Source organism: Rissa tridactyla, chromosome Z (genome assembly GCF_028500815.1).
Source record: "Rissa tridactyla isolate bRisTri1 chromosome Z, bRisTri1.patW.cur.20221130, whole genome shotgun sequence".
Classification (NCBI taxonomy): domain Eukaryota; kingdom Metazoa; phylum Chordata; class Aves; order Charadriiformes; family Laridae; genus Rissa; species Rissa tridactyla.
Window position 1 is genome coordinate 33,954,712 of NC_071497.1, and position 24,802 is coordinate 33,979,513.

General features: G+C 47.9%; 1 protein-coding gene across 1 annotated transcript; it reads left to right on the forward strand.

Moving 5' to 3' along the window:
- Positions 1-9,739: 9,739 nt before the first annotated feature.
- CHRNB3 (cholinergic receptor nicotinic beta 3 subunit) lies at positions 9,740-21,365 on the forward strand. Its single transcript, XM_054186674.1, has 6 exons — positions 9,740-9,812; positions 12,863-13,014; positions 14,056-14,100; positions 18,559-18,668; positions 18,858-19,740; positions 21,068-21,365. Exons 3-6 carry the CDS (start codon positions 14,074-14,076, stop codon positions 21,200-21,202), a joined length of 1,155 nt encoding a protein of 384 aa, XP_054042649.1. The 5' UTR covers positions 9,740-9,812; positions 12,863-13,014; positions 14,056-14,073; the 3' UTR covers positions 21,203-21,365.
- The last annotated feature ends 3,437 nt before the right edge of the window (positions 21,366-24,802 follow it).

Below are 24,802 nucleotides of genomic sequence, written 5' to 3' on the forward strand. Positions count from 1 at the left end.
TCCTGTCTGCTGACTGGCTGCTTCCAGGGCAGTTTCTGCTTTTTAAGCAGGGATGGTCCGAAGTAAAATGCACGCACTTCATAGCAGCTGTCCCATTCAGCTGAGTGTCCTGACTGCAATGTCAAAATTCCCACTTCGTAAAATTCTTGGCTGTAATGTAGCTGAGTGGGGGACTTTGCTCTTGGTAGGTCAAAATATGAGTCCAGACCTCCTTTTTCCTGGGCAAGAGTTGCAACCATTTGATAACTTGCAAGAGATGGGTGCATCTCAAACATCAGGGGTCTTGCTCACAAGAGGACTAAACAGGTGGGTCCTGGGTGGCTGAATATGCTTGGCATTGCCAATGGCTCCTAACTTAAGGAAACCCCTCCACCATTTGGAGATGGAGCATTTCTACGCAGAGGAGGCTCATTTTCCCTTTGCAGGACTTCAGCATCTTCTCATTTGGTGGGCACCTAGAAAGTCAGGCATGTAAAATCAAAGTAATGCCTGAATGAGGTGGCCATCATAGAATCATAAAATCATTTAGGTTGGAAAAGACCCTTGGGATCATTGGGTCCAACCATCAACCCCACTCTACAAAGTTCTCCCCTACACCATATCCCCTAACACCACATCTAAACAACCCTTAGACACGTTCAGGGATGGTGACTCCACCACCTCCCTGGGCAGCCTGTTCCAGTGTCTGACCACTCTTTCTGTGAAGAATTTTTTCCTAGTGTCCAGCCTAAACCTACCCTGTTGCAGCTTGAACCCATTCCCTCTTGTTCTGTCGCTAATTACCTGTGAGAAGAGACCAGCACCAACCTCTCTACAGTGTCCTTTCAAGTAGTGTAGAGTGTGATGAGGTCTCCCCGCAGCCTCCTCTTAGTCAAACTAAACAGTCCCAGCTCCTTCAATCGCTCTTCATAAGATATTTATTCTCCAGGCCCTTCACCAGCTTCGTTGCCCTCCTCTGCGCTCGCTCCAGCACCTCGATATCTCTCTTGTATTGAGGTGCCCAGAACTGGACACAATACTCAAGGGGTGGCCTCACCAGTGCTGAGTACAGGGGGACAATCACCTCCCTACTTCTGCTGGTCACACTATTTCTAATACAGGCCAGGATGCTGTTGGCCCTCTTGGCCAGTTGGGCACACTGCTGGCTCATGTTCAGCCATACTGCACTCACATCGTCTGTCAGCAAAACAGGGAGCCTTTTAGTATTTTTGGCTCTGGTTTTGAGAGGGAGGGCAGTAAGGGCTAATGGGGCATGCTGCTGATGAACAGTTGGCAGGGGAAAGTTTCTGAAGAGCCCTCAAGGTGAAGGAAATCGGTCAGAACAAGTCTGAATCAACCAGAGAGTGGCCGCCTTGGCACCCAAGCAAGGATTTAACACTTGTGGGCGTTTGTTTGTTTGTTTGTTTTGCTTTTATTTTTTTCCTCCTGTCCTCTTCCAGTTTATTTCTGAAAACTAAAGATGAAGTCACATCTGTCTTGTAGCTCAGCAGCCCATGTTGAGAAACTATGTTTCTCAGCCCCTGAGTTTTGTGAGGCCAAATGTGGCCAAAACAATTGGTGCTGCTGCTGCATTTTCTTTAAAAATAGTAGCTTTTTTAAAAAAAATAATAGAATAACTCATGATGTACAAAAATTCAAGTATAGGGTTGTGTTTATGAAGCACAATCTGATAAAGCTATTTTGCACTTGCAGGTTTGAGTATGTAATTTTTCCACAGAAATGCAATCCTCAAAACACATGCTGAAAATGCATGTGGTGGAGAACTGTCTTTCTGTAATCCCAGCAGGTAGCAAAAGGCATAGAGCAGCAGAGGAAAATGCTCAACAGCAATTGCATTTCTTTTTATTGAAACATCAGGAAAAAGCCACAAGCACTGGAACAACCTCCAGTAACGTAGTGAAGAAAGAGACAAAAGAATATGGGCCTCCAAGCATTCCTAGCAAATTTGTTAAGTTTTAATCCTTTGGACAACAGAGAATTATCATCTGCGTCAAGGTACATTTATAAAGCTAGAAGGAAACCTCCTTGTGAATCATGTGTGGACAATGTGGGCCCACAAAACAGCCACCTCTGCTAACTCAGGAAAAAATTATAAACAGCAAATGCCCTCAAACACAGGCAGCAGCAGAGCTTGTAGACCGCATCCAATTTCTGACAAAGCCTTTGATTTTGCTATGGTATGTCCAAGGCAGTCCCCCACCCTCCCACAGCAGATACAGAAAGCCTGTCAGCTACCACCATTCAGGCTGTGCGGTGGGGCTATTGCATCCAAAAAGAAGTGATGAAGTCAACAAAGCTGCCACCAGGATTCAGGCAGCTTATTGAGGCAATAGGATGCGACAGGAATTGCCTTTTGGGTTTTATGATTGCCTTGGGGATAAAAAGCCTGTATTAAATTGGGAGGAGAAAGCAGAAAAGAGGACAATGGTGCTCCCTCTTGTCATGGAGCACTTGCGTGTGTTGGGATAAAGGCTTCCAGGCACCAGGTTTTAGCATTGGCAATGAGAGGCTGAGAGGTGGATGCAGAGATAGACATGAACCAGGTGCTTCTGTCATTCCTGGAGCAGTTGTCTTCAAAACAGAGTTTTCTCTCACACCCTGCAAAGTCTTGGCACTTGCTAATAGTTTGCCTATCCCTGAAGTCGTCCAAGCCTTGACATCTGAACAGCAAGTCCATGATGCTGCAGATAAAATCTGGGCGGTGAGGAGCCTTTACCAGAGCAGAGATGAGCTTGATAAGATTGAAAGACGAGCAGAGAAAACAGCAGAGCCCAGCCAGTTCTTCGTTTATGGTTATCAGCTCAGACTAAACAGTTATGAAAATTATCACATTTCAGAGCCAGTTAGTGTCACCAAAATGCAAGAATTGACCACAAAGCCCCAACACACGGTGCCACATCCTGAACGAGGCTCAGTGTAAAGCTAGAACTTTGTAAAGGGAAAACAGAGCCTAATGCATAGGGCAATGTACTATTTACTAGAAATATTGAAGTGTACACAGCGGTGAAGAGCTTGTGCAACTCCAAAAGGTCCATCTGCTGATGTGTCTCCAGTCCCAACAGAGCAGTGGAAAGCTTTTACAGGGAAATGGGCAGCAGGCGCTTTGCACGGACTGTACACTGTCAGAAGGCCTCAAAGCTGTCTCAAGCCTGCATTCACGTAAAAGTGATGGAAATTGGAAGGCAGGCAGGCAGGGGTTCATCACAGTAGGAAGGCACCAAGGAAATCCAGGACTGGAACGGCTCTTGTTCCGCAAAATCTTGTCCCTGTACTTCCAGAGTCTGGTCATTGCTGAAAAAAAACACCTGTCTGAGCGCTGCTTGAAAGTGCATTCAGTTCTGTCAGCGTCCATCAAGGGTTCCCGTCAGTCCTTCTCAGCGTGCCATGCTAGGTGGCTGCTTGTTCCCTAGCTGACACAAAGACTTCTTTCCCTTGCCCGCTGTGTGAAAGAGGTTAAATCTCTTTCAGGCAAGATGTAATTGCTGCTGTGAACAGGTCTGTGCACAAAGCGCAGAATTCTTACATATTTTTAGAGCTCGTTATCTAGCTCCAACTAACGCTGTGCAGAATTCCAGCATCACTCAAAGCACGAGTTTTCAAAACTGCACGTGTTACACTGCGCTCCCACAGCATGTACCTGTACTGTAGCCCGAAGAAGTCCGATGAACTAATTATGTCCGCAGACCTCTATTTAGCACGGGGAAAGCGCTACCGGCCCCGCAAGGCGGAGCTGCCTGCACTGCCCGGCTCCTGCCAGGGAGAGGAGCCGGAACAGCGCGGTAGAGGAGGGAGGGAAACGTCCACAGCTGAGAGTAAGAAAAAGGCAAGGCGAAGGCAAGTGGACCTTCTCTCGGTGTGAGAGAAGGAAAAAATGGAGGAGGAGGAAAGTGGCTGGGGCACCGCGGGGGAGATTAAGGACGGTGGTGGTGGGATGCGGTGCAGCTCCCCGTGGGAAAAGAGGAGGAGGATGAGGAAGGGATGGAGGGCAAACAGCAGGGAGGGAGACACTGAAAGGGTTTGTGCTTGGTGGGGCCTGTTAGCAAGCCAAGAAAAGTGACAGCAGGAAGGTTCCTGGGGCAGACAGGGAGCTGGAGGAGAGCGGAGAGGCTTCAGGGTGTACGGGCAGGTGGCTGACTGGCTGCAGACTGTGCCCTCTGGCACATGGAAGTGCCTGGTGCTTCAAAAGCTGCTGGCAAACTGGGCTAAAAACTTCCCTTGCCCATAGAAGATGCATGTTTTAGGAAAGTGCTGATGGGGTGTCTGCTGACGGTGAGGACCGAGAGCAAAGAGAACTGGAGGGGAAGTGCCGGGGCAAAGATGAGGCCCCAGATGTGCTGCCCTATCCCTCCCTGCTTTTGCTCCAGAAACAGCCCTTCAGCCCTTTGGGGCTAATGTTTGCCTGCTGGCTCCCTGTGTGGCGTCAGATGGCACAAAGGTCCTCCTGATACCGTAAGCCAGCAATTAAGGACTCTCTAAGACTCAATTTTGGAGTGTTAGAAAGCAGGCGTTCTTTATTGCAGTACTGGGCACACAGGGGATCACTCCGCCTAGTGTGCGTGCCGAGTTGCTCAACTACGAAGGTTATAAGCAATCAGAATATACATATCCATTACATTTCCCAGAAATGATTAACATATTCATATCGTCACCTAGAACTCATTAATATATGTAAATGTCCTTGACGCATGCGCATCTTCGTCCATTGGTGGTCTTCCAGGGTCCTCTGGTGGTCGTTGATAGTCTTCCTCACTGTGTTCACTGATTGAACTCGGTCTTTGTGTGTAGTCAGTTCATCTTTTGGCTTAGTTTGCAACACTTGTTTTCACAAAACTGGCTTATTCTATCATCTCTCCCTATCTATTCTACTCAAGGATACAATGTCTCAAGGCTTCCTTTTATCCAACTAAACCTAGCAGATGTTTAACCCATCTGCTTACAAAGCATTTCAAACTTAGCTACATTATTCCAGTAAGGAGGGAAATATATGTTCTTTTTAACTCAGTATCAGTAAGGCCTGAAGAGCCTTCCACCCCAGGATTTTGTGCTGTTCAAGGCTACTGTATCACCAGCAACTGTATCGCTGCAAATCCCTCTCAGACTCTTGGTGCCTCTTGGTTCTGGTTCACAGCATCTCCCATCCATGTCCTTTCTCCCTGCTGTCCTTATCCCCCCAGTCCAGGTTCCCCACCCTCTGGTCTTCAGCCAGCACTGCTGTCTCTCCCTAGAGAATACATTTTCCACACTCAGCTGCATGACACCTTCAGGTAACATGGCTTGGCACTCTCCATCATAATCTCAAGTTTTCACTTGCTCCTAATATTAACCATGTGGGCTCAAACTGGTGGATTTGTGTCTCTAGGTGGATTTCTCTTTTTTTTGCTTTATTTCTCCCATCAGTTTGAGCTGCCCAGAGAGTGAGGCCCAGTTCCAGCGTTCATTGTGCTCAGGCAGCTCTTGCTCTTTGCAGCCTGGAATTGCAGGCCCATGTCAGTTACAAATCCCATGAAACCTGTGGAAAAGTAAAGGCAGGTTCTTAACAGAGGAGATTCAAGTTTTACCCAGGAATTCATTTGCTATCTCAGGGTGGATGCCCGTCATGCCTCATGGCCCATCTGGTAAAATGGAGTATTCATGCGTACTGCTTTCCCAAAATGTTGGAGAGCATGGCTGAATAAAGACCGTAAACAGAAAGCATCATCAACAAGTAAACAGAATTATTTCTCCAATACCCTCCTCTGGTTGCCAGATAACTCTGGAAGCCAAAGACCAGGCAAGCTAGGTTCACACCTCTTGTCATGATCTTGGCAGTGGGTGTGTGATGGTAAAGCAAGCAAACATATTTCCCTCCAAGCAACTGTCACGTTGCAGCAGAAATCCTACCCCTATAGCCAGCTAACAGATTAACTTCATAACCTCAAGGCAGCAGGCTAAAGCCTTATAATAACAGATTTGTCTCCAGTCTGTGACACAGCGTTGTCTAACAGAGCAGTGCCTGGATGTGATCTCAGGCAGTAATTAGGATCAGAGGAGTCAACAGGCAAAGGCTGGGGCCTGCAGTCATGAAGCTGTGGTTCCACAAAGATGATGGATGATGCCTGAGGGTGCTGAGCCCTGTACAGGACCAGAAACATGCCGGAAAGCATGGGGTAGTCTGCACAAAACATTTTTAAAGGGTAGCTTTGTTGCAGAAAAATTTGCAACAAATTGCAGGATAATCGTGTTTAATCCATGCTCTACTTTATGGCAAGTTGTGGTGCTGTCTGTCCGCACCACTCCAGCCAAATGTCCGCTGTTCTTTTGATGTCAGCATAAAAAAAGGACCCTTACAGTGCACTTCGATGAGTTGTGTGCTCAGGTCTGGATCTAGTGGGTAAACTGAGCAGTCTGGTAGTGACAGCAGCTGGTGATAATAAGACAGTTCATTCAAGACAGTCTCTTCGTAGCACTGTTGGTTTTGAGTTCCTTTCTGCAGCTGGGATGAGGAAAAGTGCAGAGGAAACCAGCTGCTCCTCCAGCCTTGCCAGATGAATGCTGGAAGAGCCAAGGAGCCAAAGGGGGCCCTTGCAGATTTCCCGTTCCCAGTAGTGGAAAAGGCAAACCCAGAGAGCTGCTGGTGGCCTGCCCGAGAGCTATGGACGAGGCAGGCTGTAAGTCCACAGCAGCATGGATAAGGGGGTAGGACACTACAAGGAGGTTACTCGTAGCTGCAACGTGACTTTCACGGAATCACGGAATCACGGAATCTTCAGAGTTGGAAGGGACCTCTAGAGATCATCTAGTCCAACTCCCCTGCTAGAGCAGGATTGCCTAAAGCACATCCCTCAGGGCTGCATCCAGGCGGGCCTTGAAAATCTCCAGAGAAGGGGACTCCACAACCTCCCTGGGCAGCCTGTTCCAGTGCTCTGTCACCCTCACTGTAAAGAATCTTTTCCGTGTATTTGAACGGAACTTCCTATGTTGTAGCTTGTGCCCATTGCCCCTTGTCCTGTCGCTGGGAACCATTGAAAAGAGCCTGGCTCCGTCCTCCTTAAATCCACCCTTTAGATACTTGTAAACATTAATCAGGTCCCCCCTCAACCTTCTCTTCTCCAGGCTAAAGAGTCACAGCTCTCTCAGCCTTTCCTCATAAGGGAGGTGCTCCAGTCCCATAATCATCTTGGTTGCCCTATGCTGGACTCGCTCCAGTAGTTCCCTGTCCCTCTTGAACTGGGGAGCCCAGAACTGGACACAGTACTCCAGTTGTGGCCTCACCAGTGCAGAGTAGAGGGGGAGAATGACCTCCCTCGACCTACTGGCCACAGTCTTCCCTATGCAGCCCAGGATGCCATTGGCCTTCTTGGCGACAAGGGCACACTGCTGGCTCATGGATAATTTGCTGTCTACCAGGACCCCCAGGTCCTTCTCCTCAGAGCTGCTTCCCAGCATGTCCGCCCCTAACATATACTGGTGTTTGGCATTCTTCCTTCCCAGGTGCAGGACCCTACACTTGCTTTTGTTGAACCTCATTAGGTTCTTCTCTGCCCAGCTCTCCAGCCTGTCCAGGTCACGCTGGATGGCAGCACGGTCCTCTGGAGTGTCGGCCACCCCTCCCAGCTTGGTATCATCAGCAAACTTGCTGAGGATACACTCTGTCCCCTCATCTAGGTCATTAATGAATATATTGAACAAAATTGGTCCAAGTATTGACCCCTGAGGGACACCACTTGTTACAGGCCTCCAACTGGACTCTGTGCCGCTGATCACAACCCTCTGAGTTCTGTCACTCAGACAGCTCTCGATCCACCTCACCGTCACCTCATCTAGCCCATACTTCCTCAGCTTCCTAATGAGGATGTTATGGGAGACAGCGTCAAAAGCCTTGCTAAGGTCAAGGTAGACAAGGTAGACTTTGAACCACACTGAAATGACATATTTTTCATTACAGGAAGCTGAATAATCTGATAAGTTTACAGATGCCAGTTATCAATCCTCTGTGAGGACGTTAGATAAGATAAATCTTAGTCTTATGACTGTACCAAAACTGGGCCACTGCAAGAAATATGCTGAGCTGTTGCTGAAAAAAACAGGCTCCCCATATAAAAGTCAGCAAGCAATTAAATTCCTCTAGGTTACGAATGTGTATCAGTGGATGAAGACAAACTCTGAGGATACGCAAATAGCCATGAATGGTTTTGTTTGCATCAAATGTGTGGGGTTACTCTGCCAGCACAGAGACAGAAAGAATAGCCACAAAGAATAAATCAAAGCAGGAAGAGTTTCAGGTCTGGGTGCAAACTAAAGTAATTTTGCACCACTCTTTCTTGAACTTGAAAAGCTCAGGCAAAAAGCTCCTCTTTGGAGAGCAAAGGCAAAGTGACTTTCATTTGGGATGAAAACTGAGAAGATCCTGACATCCCTTGGCAGAGGAGTGGAAAAGAGGAACCTGCGTCCCTTTTGATACCAGCAATTTCTGGCGGCTTCTGAAAGGAGCCCTGTTCAAGGTGTTGCTGGGGAGGAGTGACACCTACAGAGAGACTGGCTGAATAACCAAGGGCCCTGTCACTCTCATTGCTAAACACAAGGCTCCGGAGCAACATTCTCTGTTAAGCTGTGCCAGTAGATAGTACTGTGCAAGCATTTCTGTGCTGTTGTCTGTGATGTTTTGTGTATGATGATGAGACATAAATTTAGAAAACAGCCCTGTTTTCCCACCTGTAATTTACTGTTTTTTTCCTCCCCAAATCCATTTTATAGCTGTAAACCAGCGAGAGAAGTATGAAAAATGAATAAGCTAAGTTAGGTGTGTAGGGAGGCTGCCTCTTCTATTAGACTAACCAATACAGCTGGAGAAAACAGGCAATCTTTCAGGCATGTGATCTGTCTTTGGGTCTGATCTGCAGCCTGTTTTTTTCCTCATCCATAACTGGCAGCATAATAAAAGACATTTCTCCTCCTTAAAAACCTTGCCTCACTTCTACTCCTAGACCGCAGCAGCTATAGCCACCCAAATACAGCCACAAACAAATCAGTCAGAGTTTAGGACCCAGAGCCCTGTTTTAGGCTTACGGGATGTGACAGCTGACTGAAAATCAATGAAGTGTGATTTACAGAGCGTCATAATGAGGCAAGACAAGGCTCAAAAGGTGCTGCCTTGCCCTGCAGACTCAATTGTCTGCCTTGATTTTTAACTAGATTGTATTAGTCTCCTACTAGGATGAAACCAATTTGCTTATGAAAACCAAAGACCAGATTTAAAGGAAAAGCCACGGTGGTGCCGATGCTTTGCCTGGTGCTCTTTGCACTGTGTCTGAGCCGCTCAGGTAAGTGCAATTTCTTCTTCTTCCAAGCTGAGCTGACGATGTTCAAGATTTTTTTGTTTCTGCTGTCCAGTTAGCTGCTGCTTGCTGGGAAAAGGTAGGTGCTGGCTTCCCTTGGTCCTCTTCTTAACACTGTCTGACTAGCAAAAGGGGGTTGTATCAACGGCTGCCTTTGTATTGCAACCACAGCCAGTTTGGCAACAAGGTTTTAATAACTGGGGTGGAGGGGTGGTCGCTGGGTGGAAGTTATAAAAACCCTAAGCTTGACTCTCACTGCTAACGGGAGTTACTGGGGAGTCTCAGTCAACAGGAGGGAAACTGAAACGCCTCAGGCAAGCTGATGAAAGGCTAAATGTCCTGGCTGTATTTCTCAGGGTGTTTTGCATGTTTATTTAGCAGACTCCCTGCCCCAGCACTCTTGCCCCTGCACCTGTGGGGAAGCACTCCTGGCACGGACCACAGAGGAACATGAGCAGAGGAGAGATAGCAAACAGTGCCCGGTTACTTGTGCATGCAGTAAGCTGCCAGGGAGCTCCCCAACTTTTGCCTTCTCTGTGCATTATAAGTAAATTCAGAGATGCATCTGTCCTATGGCTGCTGCTCTGTTCTCTCAAAGGCAGAGCTACTTGGTTCAGTATTTTCTCCGTGGCTCTATCTAACTTAATCATCAGACAGGGCTTGATCAAAGGAGCTGTTAGGCTATTTTTTCTGCTTGATATGTCTTCCTTCTCATTAAAAACTTCTGCTCTTAAACTGTCCTCCTGTGACTACTGAGGCTGTCTTATAAGGGCACCAGTCTCACTCATTCTGGCTTTCTTCTTTGTAAGACTTCTCAAGTCTTTTTCACTCTTTTCTGTGGCTTCCCCAGCAGCTGAGAATCAACACATCCATCCCCAAAACCAGCTTTACCATCTCTACGCTAAACTGTCTTGGAGCATTAGGGCCCTTGGAATTCTTGTGAGGTACAGGCTGTGAAATGGCACCGTTTTCCTATGAGGGAGCTCATACACAGCCACAGACGCTGTGCCCATGGGATGTGTGGTTGTGCATGTTTGTGCAGGGAGTTATACTAAAACAAACCCGGAGTAATATATTCCAGCATTAAGACAAAACTGGTTTTGCCCCTGCATGTTTTGGGTTTGTGGATTTTTTCTGTTCACTAGCTTTCCCATTACATTTCCTGTGTTTAACAACCACGCACCCCTGTGAACCTCCTAAAGGGAAAGCAAAAGGGCTGGGAGACGGGGTCCCTGCAGAGACTTTTGCGTGCCAGGGGACTGGACCCCTGAGGAGGGATAAATGTGTTCTTTCTTTTCCTTTGGTTGTGGATGCGATGCCTCTCTGGCATGTTTGGGCAGGCAATCCAGTTTCCTAGGACAGACCCCAGACCCTGATCCCCATTTGCTGTGGTGGAGCTAGGGTTAGCCCTGGTGTGAGAATAAAACCTGGAGCAAGCAAGAGGAGTATTTGTGGTTTCCCAGTTGGTAATAGCAGACCTCAAAGGCTTGTGACAAAGTGGCAAGGCACAGGGTGGCCACAGGGGTTGCTATAAACTGTGTTGGCAGCTGCATGAACCCATCCCCAGCTGTGCTGCAGAGCAGGTGGGAAGGAGTGTGAAAGCTCCCTCTGACCAGCTGGCCTCCACCTCCCCAGGGTTTGGTAAGCCCGCCACAACTGCACGTCCAACAACACAGGGCAAACACAGCCTGTGCTAGAACACCTGACAGTAAAGCAATTGTTACCATAGAGTGGCAATCATTAGGCTTCAGAGTTTACAGCTTCTCAAAGAGAAACAGGCATTTGCTGTGGCTGGAAGTGGGGGATGACAGTGCTGCTTGGACCTTGCGCTACCCTGAGAGAATCCAGACTGCCTGAGGGAAAGATTTCGTCCCATGGGAAGCTCTGATGCAGAGGCAGGTTTTTGCTTCAGGCAGTCCTCCATCTGTGCCCCTTCCTGCCTGCTCAGGGAGAGGAGGCTGCACGGCCCATCCCACCCATGAGGGTGGCACAGCTGCTGGGGGAAGAGGACAGGGGCAGGGGTAGTGGTCTGTGGTCACAGCCTTTCCTCCGTGCATGTGGAAGAGCATTACCCTCTGCCTCCGGTTTTCTCTCTGGAGCTCAGATGCCCTCTCCTCCCTCCCCATGGCACAGGAACCCTGCCGGGGGCTGCCTTACCTCCGATGTTTGCTGCACAGTGTGTGTGAGCCCCGCAGCTCTGCCCTGCTGCCAGGGCTCTCCTGTCACCCAGTCCTTGCACTGTCCCTTGGCCGCGACCCTCTGCCTGCACCTAATGGCTGGCAATCCAGGTGCAAGTGTCCTGCTCACACCAAGGCTGGCAGGCATGGGTGGCGAGGGGACAAGGTGGGCCCTGGGCACCGTCCTGTGATGTTCTTTTCAACTGCTGGCACAGCAATATTGGCTGTGACCCCTGCGGCACAGGGCTGATCAGCACAAGCTCCCTTTTCCTCCATCGTACCTTTGAAGAGAGGTGAAATACTTCTCATGCTTGGGTGCTGTGTGTGCACTGGGGAAGAGGTGGAGGTTGTGTCAGGACCTCAGCATCACGAAGAGTGGGAATAGCATCTGGGAAAGGCTGGAGGGTCCCCTTTCCCCCTGGTGCCAGGGACTGGGTGAGTCTCAAGTCTTGCAGATACAGACCATGGTGTCTCCATGTTTGGTTGTGGGCAGACGTGGCCCTGGCAGCATCATCGAGCTCCTCCTGCTGCCAGATGAGCTCCTTCTGCTTTTTGCTTCCCTGATGCCCACCCAACCCACCCCCTGATCGGGAAAATTCAGCTTTCTCAACAATTTGCTGCTATCCCCTGGTTAAATCCAGAAGGAGGATTCATTTCCAAGTGCTGCACAAGGCTCCCTCAGATCTGGCTTAGAGACTCTGTAGCTTCCAGCAAGGAAACCCCACCACCCCAATCCTTGTGCAGGGCAGCCCGTTTCAGAGAGGTCACAGAAACCAACCAACTACAAGTGAAATCCCTGGGGCCCACAGTCTATTTCTGCTGTTCCTAGCTACAAGCCAACCAGCCAGGGATTGCCCCACAGTTGACCAGATTTCCCCTGTGGCCCCAGCTGTCTGTGGTACACCATAGGTATCTGAAAAACCATAACTCAGAGTGGCATTTATTAGGCTGGATATTTACTACTCAAGAGTGAAAGGGAGCAACTGATACTCTGAGCCTGCAGATCCATGAAGATTCTATGATTCTATGAGTCTATGATCTACTAAAGAATAGTAAGCAAGAAAGACTGGGCAAGTATGTTGACTCAAGACAAAAAAGGCCACAGAAAACAGAAACCTAGTAAAAAGTCGTCACTGCTCTTGTTCTGATGATTTTCGTGTGTGTGTGATTGGGCTTGGGCCGTCTTGCCTTCCTCTCTCCTCGCCCTGGCTCTGTTGAGAGTCTGTGCATCTGAATTCCTACAGATTTTACTGACAAGAGCTACCCCGAGGCGATTTGTCTCACATCATCACTCTGCCTCATTTCTTCAGGTCGTGCCATTCTCCACGTCTGCTTTCCAGCACGCCCCCACTCTCTGTTGCTCTTTTCCAGATGTGGCTGCCTTCAGTTCAATTGCTGAAAATGAGGACGCGCTCCTCAAGCACTTATTTCAAGGCTATCAGAAATGGGTCCGCCCTGTGGAAAACTCCAACGACACTATCAAAGTTCTTTTTGGATTAAAGATATCACAGCTCGTGGATGTGGTAAGTGCTGTGTTTGGCTTGGTAAAACATCCCTTCTTTTATAGACAGCCATGCATTCACCTGGGAGGGCTGGTGATGCCATTGGCATTTGCCTCCTGACACGTGAAATGCAAAGTGATGGTCAGGCAACAGAACGCCGAGTGTGATGCAGTGCTGGTGATATGACCTCCTGTCCCACACACAGCATGAGCCATAATACTCGTCTATTTTGCAGCAAACCTGAAGGTCCTTTTTTCCCCACTGCTCTCAGGGAATAAGGGCCTCACTGCATCAGGTGTTAATCAAACAGCCCACATCAGGCAGTCCCTGGTGCCTGAATTTGCAGTTTAATGACAAAGCAGCCACATGACAGATGTGAGGAAGGGCAGAGTTGGTTGGACGTTGCTCAGTCTAAGCAAGCTTGTACCCAGGCTGAAGGCAGCTCATATCATGACTCAGCTGGCCTCTCAGATAAGACACTAGAGGTAAAACAGACAATCCCATGGTTTTGCCCATGTAGAAAGTTTGCCCTCCCTTTCCCTTCCATCACTGCAATGCCCAGTGGAGTTTGAACAGGGCCCAGCGGTACCCACACAACAGTTTGCTCCTCGCATCCCCCCGCCCCTGGCAGCATCCCCCATCTAATTTTGTGCTTTATTTACATATTTAGGACAATGTTTCAGCTTATATCTTCCCAAACTCACTCCACACTGAGCAGAGTGGGGAGATGAGCCATCCTCTGAGCCCACAACCATGTGTGTCCTGACACCACTTGCTGGGTGAGCCCTGCTGCCGTCTTGCTCTTTTGGCTTCTGATTCCTTTGGGCTGCTGTGAAATGCCAGACCTTGGTTTTCCAGCCTCAGAAGCTCCCAGTGAGAGCTGGGATAGCACCTAGAAAATCAATTCACTTCCCCCAACAGTGACTAAAGACCCTAGCCCCATGGGGAAACAGGACCATGGGGATCTCCCCTGCTTGTCACAGGGTTGGACTCAGCAGGCGTAGGGTCTGTTTCTGCTGTCTGTGTTGGTATTGCAACCCTCTCTACCTTGTGTCATCCTAGGATGAGAAGAATCAGCTGATGACAACAAACGTGTGGCTGAAGCAGGTAAATTAGTTCGAATCAGATGTCCCCTTTCAGTGTGGGGCTGCTGAGCTGCATGGCCATCCCAGCCTGCTGCCCACTGCAGCATCCATCCCCTTCCGTGACTCCAAGTGGCCAGAAAAAACCAGCACCATGTTATCTTGCCTGACATTTTTATTTTACTCCTCTCACTTCAGCAAATGCATAAAGGAGCAGGAAGGCAGGCAGGTGCGCCTTTAGGAAACAGAGTACCCTTTTCTCCCAGTCTGCACCACAACTGTGTGCTCAACCCAGCTGTATTTCAGGGAAGCAACATCTCCCGATACGGCAGTGGCTGTCCCTGGGATGCTGAGTGTGCCCTGTGGGACTATCTTGTCTCAGACTTAGAGGTCACACAAGTACTGTCTCTTGCCCATGCTACGAGTGGTGCCTTGGATAGTTTTCTTCTTCAGCGTAAGTAAAGAGAAGGCCAGCATACTACTCTCCCCAAAATTAAAATCTGTGGCAACTTAACCAGATCTTTCTAACATCTATCTAACATCTGTCACTTCTGTAAGTGACAAGAATTTATACAGATGGGGGAAAGGTGCAAGTTGAACTGTTAGGTCTCCTTTCTTCTTCACTCCCGAAGAACACTGCATTTGGTTTAGATTACATTGCACCACTTTACTGACCTTGTGGCAATTATTTTAAGTCTCTCAGACTTGTGACTATCTATAAACATGTCAGCTGATCCTAGGCAGAGGACATAAAACACAATCTGCACTTGAAACAAGGCCATGGGAAATGGTTACCAGGAGTCGCTGAGCTGGTGCAGGATATATGTAGCTCAGTTTTTGTTCCCAATCTGGTACCCATAGTGTTGCAGTGAGTGTGAGCTTCTGGGTGGAACAGGACCCCTAAAGGCCATATGGACATTATATGCATATGCAAAGTTGGTTTTTTCCTTGAAGAGGGAGAAGCTCAGGCTTCCCCTTGCTGCAGCAAGGACGGGAACTTCCCCTTTTGCTGGGGAAATTTGCTGCTGATCTGAATCCTACTGCTGAGAGCAGGTGTAACATCAACCCACTTCACCCTCCTCATTCTCTCTGTTCCTGCAAGTGTCCCCAGAAAGATCTTACAGCCTTTTGCACTCTTTGACAGAAGATTCCTGGGTCTGACCATCTCCTTCTTGTGGCGCTTGTGTCACCACTTCTGCAGTGGGAAATCAGATTCCGCTGCAGGTTATTCCAAGGATGCCACAGGAGGCAAAGACATGCCATCATCCACTGATTGCCTCTTGGGTATGGGGGAGGGCAAGGATCAAGGGGACGCCACTTTATCAGATCCTTCTGCTTCATGCTCTGGCTAAAAGAATGACCTACCCAGGAGTCTGCACTGCAGACATGCTGATTTCTCTGGAGGCCTTTGGAGACTATGCTCAGATTTTATCCAAGGCAGCTCCCTAGGGTAACTCAGCACTGTGATTTTCAGAATTGCTGAGCTGGGGCCTCACTAGTTGTTGCCACTTCTAATACCTCTTCTCCATCTGAAGGGCCGAGAACATCAAGCCCAACATTAAATGAAATGCAAAGGGAGCAGAAAATAAGTGAGACACAGGCTCTGATTTTCACGCGTGCAGATGCCCTCAGGAGGTCAGGCTGAGCACTAAATACCCATGGCCTGAGCCAGGTGTCCAGGACCCAGGTGTCCCTGCTTTGGTAGTCATGCATTCCCGTAGGCTCAGTGTGAACTGGTCTCACACGCAATACAGTGCTTGGGGGATCATTAGAATGCATAAGCAGAACAGCTAGGGAAAGGTCTGTAAAACTAAGCAGAATTAAAATATTTTTTTCTTTTGAGTAGAGAAAAGTGAAAAGCACAGAAACAAGCCAGAACTCTCTCATGATACAGACTCCTTCTGCAGGAGCTGGAGAGGTCAGGGAAGTCTGGTCCTCACCCTGGGTGTGAGGTTGAGACGGAATTACAGTTCTCATTTCTCTGCAAGAGTTTGGCTTTTCTTAGGTGGGCAAAGATTAAATCCAAGGGTTTTCTGTTTGGGGTGCTGTTTTTTGGGTTTTTTTTACCTCAAGCATCCAGATGCACAAGATGGTGGGACTGGCTGATGTGCACACAGGCAGACACACAAGGTGCAAAGAGCTTTTTGTGGTTACTGAGAAAGTATCTGGGTTCAAACAAGCTATGGAGTCTACTAGCAAGGGTCGAGATTCTGGATCCAGTGTTTCTTGGTCCTCTTGCTGTGTCTTAAGTACTTGAGTGACAGCCCAGAGATGGGAATTTGGCAGAACTGGAGAAAGGGGAGAGCTATCGAGGGTCTGGAGCAGCGTGCTAGAAAGGGAGAAGAAAAAGCCTTTTGCATCTGCTGCTACAGTTCGTGTCAGCATTGCCCATAGGGAGATTCCCGTTTTAAACTGCTCATCTTAAAAGTCTGCACACAATCTATTTTCTGCTCTAGTAAGAAGACATGCAACCATTTGCCTTGCAGACATAAAAGAGCACTTTAGCTGGGAGAGAAATCAATGCAGAGCAGGGGGAGGGAGGAGTATTACAGATGCAGCAAATAACCCAGGCCAAAGGGCTGCTCCAATTCAACCCCAGAGGGATGATTATATCTCCAGACGGCTCACAGGGTATTTGCTTCTGTTGTGTTAGTGCAGGCTACGAGCTGACTGTGGTGGCTGCTGCTGTCAGCCCCGACTATCCCCTTGCATAACAGGTATGTTTCCAGCCTAAGCCCTCTTGCACTTATTGCAGGAGGTGTCCAGGACACACATGAGTCTGTGCCCACCTAACAGCCCAGGCTGCTGGAAACATCTGGTAGATACCCATCCACAGAGAAAAGTTTGTGCTAAAAATGGTGCGCTCTGCCCTTGCTGCTGAGGCGAAGAGCAGCAATGTTCCCTCTTCTCCTTCCACACCTGAACAGCCCCCATCCTGCAGCAGCAGGAGGAGCCAGGAGTGGAGGCCTGTGCCTGATAGCTGACACCAGCCATTTGGGCAGTTCAGAGGATGGGTCCACATATCTTCTGGTGCAGGTAGTGAGGCCATTAATCCTGTTACGTTACCATCCTGGGCGACTGCCTCTTTTGCTTGTGCCTTGGGTCAGATTTTAGGAGGGGGTCTACTGGCCACCTGCCCATAACCTTGAGCACAATCCCTTCCCTGCACCTGGAGAAGGAAGACACTTGTTCTCACTGTCTGTGTTTAGGTCTTTACTGAGGCTGTCACACTGTAAAGGATTGTAGTAGCAACTGTCTGTAGGTATAGCTGTGGAAACTACAGGGAATAGAAGAAATGGTTGAGCGACCATCCCTGGAGGTATTTAAAAGACATGTAGATGTGGTAGTTAGGGACATGGGTTAGTGGTGGACTTGTTAGTGCTAGGCTAACAGTTGCACTCAATGATTTTAAAGGTCTTTTCCTACCTAAACAATTCTATGATCCTATGATTCTCAGTAAGATGGGAACAATACAGTGGGAGAGAAAGCAGAGAATATTGCTTTTTGGTTTGTCCTTAAGTCATGGAGAAAGTGCCCAGAGAAGGCTGAGGCCCCGACAACCCTCGGGAACTCTTAGTGCTGGAGCTTAATGGAAAGTGGTTCATGTTCCGCTTCTTGATATTGACCACAGTCTACAGCTCTTGCTTCCTCTCGCTGCTATTCCCATGGGCAAGTGAAAGCCCCCATCAATAACAGCAGAGACCTGCTTTTCCACTGCGTCTCTGTGGAAATCTCCAGCTTGCTAAAGCCACTTTTCTAGGACCTCCACGCTGAAAACAAAAGAGGAGAGAAAAGTTATCCTGGAGTTCAGCATGATGAAAGTTGACAGGACTCCCCCTGCTTTTGCTTCTTTAGTGTTATCTCTTCAGCATTGTAACCAAATGCTTTACAACTGTGTCATATTATTTTTCCTGCAATAGTGTGCAGTTCTCTCTGATGAAAGAAAAAGGATTTGGTTTACAAGGTCAGTGTAGAGATATTAGGAGTTGTATTCCATTCACTGAAAAAAAGCCAGGTTTCCACTGAAAAGTAATTAAAGGCCACCTCTCTCATTTGTGTAGTAGTAGCCATGCCTGATGGCTCTTCTATGGGGTCACTGCCAGCCAAAAACATTGTGAGCTGGTTCTCAGAGGGAAGAAGAGGTGCCATACCCAAGGGAGGTGGCTCCTTCCTTCTGGACTACCCTCAGGTGGGCTGGGCAGGGTGGTGAGGGAAGTGAGAGTCAAATGCTCTCTGGGAGTGCCTGCCTTGGGTTGCCTGCAAGGGGATGGAGTGCTGGGGCCCACCTGTGGCTGAAGGAGCAGTGCTGGTGGCAATTAATATCTCCCAGCCATGCCTGCCTGGCATCTTCTCTGCAGCTGAGCAGTCTTACACCAAGTGCTGCCCATTGTGCTGTGCAATGCAGTCCCTCTGAGGCAGGAGGTGGGAGGAGGTATGAGGTATTGTGTATGAGTGGGCAGAGGATTCTGCTGGCTTCTTACAGGAGTGGATCGACCACAAGCTCTCCTGGAATCCAGAGGAATACGGTGGGATCACCGCCATCCGTGTCCCCTCTGAGTCCCTGTGGCTTCCTGACATTGTTTTGTTTGAAAAGTAAGTAGCATGTCTCCCTGCTCCGGGTTTAGGCCAGAGCTTGGGCAAGGCATGACTGCCACCACGAAGCCTGCACATGCTGTCGGAAGGCAATGTGAATGTTGGCTTCCCTTGTGTTCTGGGGAGGGAGTAGGACTGGGGCAAATGTAGTCCTGAACTTGGTACTATTTCTTCCTGTCCAACTCCCAGTGCTGATGGACGTTTTGAAGGATCCCTGATGACCAAAGTCATAGTGAAGTACAATGGAGTGGTGACCTGGACGCCACCGGCCAGTTATAAGAGCTCCTGCACGATGGATGTGACCTTCTTCCCCTTCGACAGGCAGAACTGCTCCATGAAGTTTGGGTCATGGACATATGATGGCAGTATGGTGGACTTGATTTTAGTGGATGAAAATGTAGACAGGAAAGACTTCTTTGATAATGGGGAGTGGGAGATCTTAAATGCCAAAGGTATGAAAGGCAACAGGAAGGATGGGCTGTACTCTTACCCGTTTGTCACTTACTCTTTTGTGTTGAGACGCCTTCCGCTGTTTTACACTCTTTTCTTAATAATCCCTTGCCTGGGATTGTCTTTTCTAACTGTCCTGGTGTTTTATCTTCCTTCAGATGAAGGAGAAAAGCTTTCATTGTCTACATCAGTTCTAGTCTCCCTCACTGTTTTCCTTTTAGTAATTGAGGAAATAATCCCTTCTTCTTCCAAAGTCATCCCTCTGATTGGTGAGTATCTTCTGTTCATCATGATTTTTGTGACCCTCTCTATCATCGTGACTGTGTTTGTAATCAACGTCCACCACCGCTCATCAGCAACTTACCATCCCATGGCTCCCTGGGTTAAAAGACTCTTCCTCCAAAAGTTGCCTCGGCTGCTCTGCATGAAGGGCCATGTAGATCGTTACTCTTTCTCAGAGACTGAAGAAAAGGAAACCACCTCGAAATCAAAGTTCCTGGGGAAGCATAAACACAAACAAGCAAAAGACGGAGAGAAAATTGTTATTGCCTTTCTGGAAAAGGCAGCTGACTCCATTCGATACATTTCCAGGCATGTTAAAAAGGAGCATTTCATCAGACAGGTAGGTGAAGGGAGGGCAAGGGGTACCACGGTTTCCTTGACAGCAACGGCTTCCAAGCTCTTACCTTTTCTGCATGCCTTTCCCTCTGCCTCTGCCTCCTGCTCATATCTAAGACATGTCCTGGGAACTTCCTCTGCTTGATGGATAATATGTTTTCTGGGAAAATGCATTGCTTCAAGGAGAACTGTACTGAGCTCTGAGAGTCCCTGCTCTTGACAGACGCAAGAGGCTACAGCAACCTCTCCTGGAGGGATTCCTGTTTTGGGATTATTTGCATAACCTTGTCCTGCTTAAGTTAGTGGTAGATATGAATCTGGAAAACCTCTGAACTGTCACATGCTCTGACATTGTGTGTTTCACAACACTTACAGGCAGGCTCTACAGCAGTTGCCAGGTCTGCAGCTGCAGGGAGTCCAGGCCTCCCAGTGACAATACACAGTCCAGCTGCTCTGTTTCGAGTGGAGGTCCTCTAGATTTTCATTAACATCTCTTCAGATTAGACCCTAACCACCACCTTCATCCTCCTCCGAACAATCCACCTGGCAATTAACAATGGAAAATTACTGAGTGCATCTCATGCAGGGTAGAACAGCAAAGCAATGCACCTAGCAGCATACAGAAAGAGAAAAATTTCTCTTAGCACCCTCCTGACAAAAGCCAGGGCTTTGTTCAAACTATGCTGAGAGGATTTCAGCAGAAAGATGACCAGTAAATTGAAAATGCATTATGTGAGCATATAGTGTCCGTGACTGAAGCCTTTTATTTTAAGTTGAAATAATTTTTAATAAAAAAAGTCCTTTGAATTGCTTTTATAAATAGCTCTTTTGTGTGTGCAGGGTTGTGCTGCTACTCACAATGCAAAATCCCCTTCCTGAATGCACTCAGTCTGAGGCAACAGAGCACTTAAGCAAGCACAAGCCAATGGGACCACTTGTGCTGGAAGCAATGTCTGCGTTGAAGTGCTGTACTGGAGCCAGGTCCTGGCGCTCCAAGGGAAATGCAGTTCTGTGAAAAGAAACCCAGTTCATTATGAAGCCATCTTCAAGCTTGAGTCTGTAAACTTCCATATATGCACTTAGCTAAAAGCTTTTGCACAAGCTGAAAGAAGTCTGATTACCATGTGTGTAAAACTATGGAATTGTTCTGGTGTTTTGAGTGACTTGCAGCTATGGGCACTGAAAAGGTGATCCATGTCAGTTTTAGGATACAGCAAGCTACAAACTTCTAATTTCAAACACAGGCTTTTGAAATTAAAATATATGTAGCAGTATCAACAAAGTCCTGGGCTCATTACTGTTTCTGTTTGTACTCCCTCTCTCCTTCCCAGGTTGTCCAAGACTGGAAATTTGTAGCTCAAGTCCTGGATCGCATCTTCCTGTGGTTGTTTCTGGTGGTGTCAGTGACGGGTTCAGTTCTCATCTTTACCCCCGCGTTACAGATGTGGCTGAACAGCACCTTGTAGAAAACGCTCCCACAGTGGCATACAAGTACAATGCCAAGGGATGGTGGTGCCTTTGAGCTTGGTCTCTGCTGTATGGGATGGAAAGCAACAGCAAGAACGAGGGAAGCTGATGGTAACAGTGGGCATTGAGTACTGCTTTCTATCTTCATATGACTCTACCAGTTACAGATTTGGCTGAGATCAGAGAAGGGCTTCGGGTGCAGCCGAGTCCTAAGTTAAATTGGGGTTGCACAATTGGGTTATAAGTATTTTACTAGTAGCCCTGTTATATTACAATAAAAGCCAAGATTAATAGTTAAAATTGGAAATAGTACTTCTGGCACAAAAATTATACTTAAAATACAGATCTGTCAGTTAAAATGCTGCTTTATGGAAGAAGTTGTATTATGAACACAAACCAGTACTCAGTTTATCTACATTTCCAAGTAAAAACCACAAAGGCGCTACAGATCGCTTTGTGTATGTCTCAGAACTGGCAGCTGAACAGCATGTGCGCCAGAAAAAGTACAAATACCTCTCAGATGGGATGTTTGAAACCTTGACTCCGTGGTCTCCCCTTAGCTGCAGGATAAGCTCAACAGTGGCAGAACTTACCACTCTGCCCAGCTGCTGCCAGCCTTTATGGCATGGACACTTCATCTCTCCTCTTGGCCATCAGGAAGCTACAATGTGTTACCCACTTTTCAGTATTATTTGCAATTTTGTCTGCTGCTTTGTAATGTAACAAAAGGCTGAACGAAGAAGGATTTTCCCCATGCTCTGCACTTAGAAATTATGATTCCTGCACCTGCTTGTTCACAAGACAAGTGGAAGATCACCTCAGGCATATTGCATGGAGAAAGGTGACTATGCTACTCCGCAAGGCAGCAGGGATCTTCCTAAACAGTCAGTTGGAGGGAAGCTGCAGACATCACTTTCAGCAAATGAAACTTGTGGTTGGTGCAGAAGTGGAGTTTCACCTGAGAGCTGTGGGGTTGGCTGGCTACCAGGAAGACACATTTTCAGTTTTGGCTTGTTCATGTTTCCCAGGCAATTCAGAATTTTATTCCTTTGATTCATTTAAATGGGATTCTTCTGCAAGATTAGAAACAGCTCTTAAAAGTGTAAATGAAACCTGATAGAAAACACACAGGTGAGGCTCTTACCACTTTTGCTGGGGCAGTGATTTGCCAACATGGAGTGCTTTAGAAAAGCCCATTCAGAATTTGCAGATATTTTCAAGGCTAGCAGGGGATTTGCAGATCCAATTCTTGACAACCTAAGTGTGAATATGGTGTTAAAGCTTTAGCTAGCCTTGAAACTTTCTCCCTAGGGATGGAGGTTAGAAGGTGTTAAAAGTACATGCCGGTATTCTTGTGCTCTGATTATGTGTGCACGCAAGACCTTTGTGAGTTAATATCATCCCATCTTGTTGTGTCACTGCAGAAAGTTCTGTTCACTTGTGCAATCGTAATTAATAAAGATGTATTTAGTAACAATTCCTGGGGTGAGAGTCCTCATACACTGGGCTTTGTTGTTGTTTTGTTGTCAACAAAGCCTGCACCACAGCCCATTTTAAAAGCCTTGTCTCAAAACTATTCAAACAGAGGGGTTGTCACATTCTTGGAAAGTCCTCACAACTTTTTAGCTCTGTCTGCATTTGAGGAGGGAGCATTCAGATCTGGTTATTGCAGGAATCTAGAAGAGACCCATTTAGTTTAGCATATATAGATAGATGTCTTGACATAAAACTCTAGTATAAAACGCTTACACATTGACCTTACTACCAGCTGCTTGCCCCTTCTAGCTTTGTTTGAGTCAGTTTGTTCCCCTGGCCAGCACTGTGAAATATCCATAGGAAAACAGCCAGGAAGCTCTTCTTTCCAGCGTTTACAGACTTTTAAAATCAATTAGTGGCAAGTTTTCCCTCTGAGCAGTGCTGCCAGGGGGCTGGCTCTTAGCCGTGACAGATGACAAAATCCTCTTCTGGGCAAGTGCTTCAGGTGTTTAGCTAGCAGATGGTCCTGTCCTCACCTTGCGACATTTCAGTTGCCCACCCACAGGCAACACATGGCTGCATCTTATGTGGCTGTGTCTGATGCCACGCTGCTTTTTGTGGCTGATGCTGGTAGAGGTCAGCAGGGCTGAGGTGCTTTGAGTAGATGTATGAACACTGCACCAGTATGGCTTTTGGCCTATGGCCTTCCTAGCATTGCAATCTGGAACTGCTACATCCGTATCTCACTACTTGTTATTTCCTTGTGCTGACTGTTTCCGAGCTTCCCTGAATCTCTGCTGCTGGCCCACAAATGCATTCAGCATGTCCCACAGCCTGGCCTGCCACTAAAAAACACAACTAGGGAGGACATTCGGGCAGACAGTCCTCTGATGGGCTCCTTCCCTCTGCTTGTCCTGGTTCCGGCGGGGATAGGGTTAATTTTCCCTGGTATTCCATGCCATGTGAGCCATGCCCACCCTGAGCTGCCGGGGGAGGGGGCGGGAAGTCCCTGTGGAGCGGGCTGGGGCGTCCCGGGTCTGGTCGGTGAGCCATGGGCTCCCCGCAGTTCCGTAATCGTGTTTGTATATGCCTCTGTCCGTGTTATTGTTGTTGTTTGCCTGTTCCCTTTGCTGTTCTGTTAAACTGCCTTTGTCTCAACCCAAGAGTTTTGCCCTTTTTCTTCCGATTCTTCCCGTATCGGGAAGGCCCGAGCGAGCAGCACGTGGCTCTTTGTTGCCGTCTGAGGCCAAACCAGGACACTGCTCCATGTGCTCTGCCTGTGGATGACAACGTTGCAAATTGCAAATGTTTTTAAAAAAACAGCAACCCTCTGCCTTACTACTGCCTCAACACTGCCTTGGTTTCTGAGCGCTGGTTAGCAAGGGCCTCAGCAGTACTTGGCAGGACCATGTGTATCATCCACTCACCAACAGACAAATAGGGCAAACTCCTCTGGGCCTTTTAGAGGGGGGAAGTGGAAAGACTTTCTCCCTTGGGAAGAGAATGTAACAAGATGGTTGAGCTGTTATGTTGCTCCTATACTTTTAAAACTAATTAATAGATGCCATCACTCTCAAGGAAAGGAGCTTTCTCACTGCTAGTGCTATGCTTGTCGCTGGGACATATAATAAGGGGTGTTGCTGATGTGGTTTTGATGAGGTGAGAACAGACATACCACTCTGTGCGCCCTGCAATGAACATGGGTACTTTTCCTGTGGCTGAGCATGGTGTGCGACCCAACTTAGTGTCTGGGATGGCACCAGCTCTGGTTGAAACTTTTCGTGGTATTTCAGTTAGAAGGTCCCCAACATGAGTTGGGACAAGCAAAAATGTCACTTTTGTGGGGGTTCTTCCATGTCTGCTCAGAGGTGGGCCCCTACTGCAGGTTTTTCCAAGGTGAGATGCTTATTATGTCCCCCACTCCCACTATCTCTATTCAGCCAACAACTTTCACAAAGCTGACAGGAGTACGCAAGGCTCCCAGTCTTCAATGTGCCAAATACATCTGAAAATGGCAAAAGAAGGATCCAGAAGTTACTGGGTGGGGGGAAGGAAGGGAAATAGTAGACTCAGAAGGACACAGAACGTGACTTTGTAAATCTTGCTTTCTTAGGATACCAGGC

Excerpts from the sequence above, each read along its gene's own strand:
- CHRNB3 (XM_054186674.1), top strand. The coding sequence starts at position 14,074 with ATGACAACAAACGTGTGGCTGAAGCAG. Across the intron at positions 18,669-18,857 it reads GACATTGTTTTGTTTGAAAA|TGCTGATGGACGTTTTGAAG; the intron begins GTAAGTAGCATG and ends TCCAACTCCCAG. Across the intron at positions 19,741-21,067 it reads AGGAGCATTTCATCAGACAG|GTTGTCCAAGACTGGAAATT; the intron begins GTAGGTGAAGGG and ends TCTCCTTCCCAG.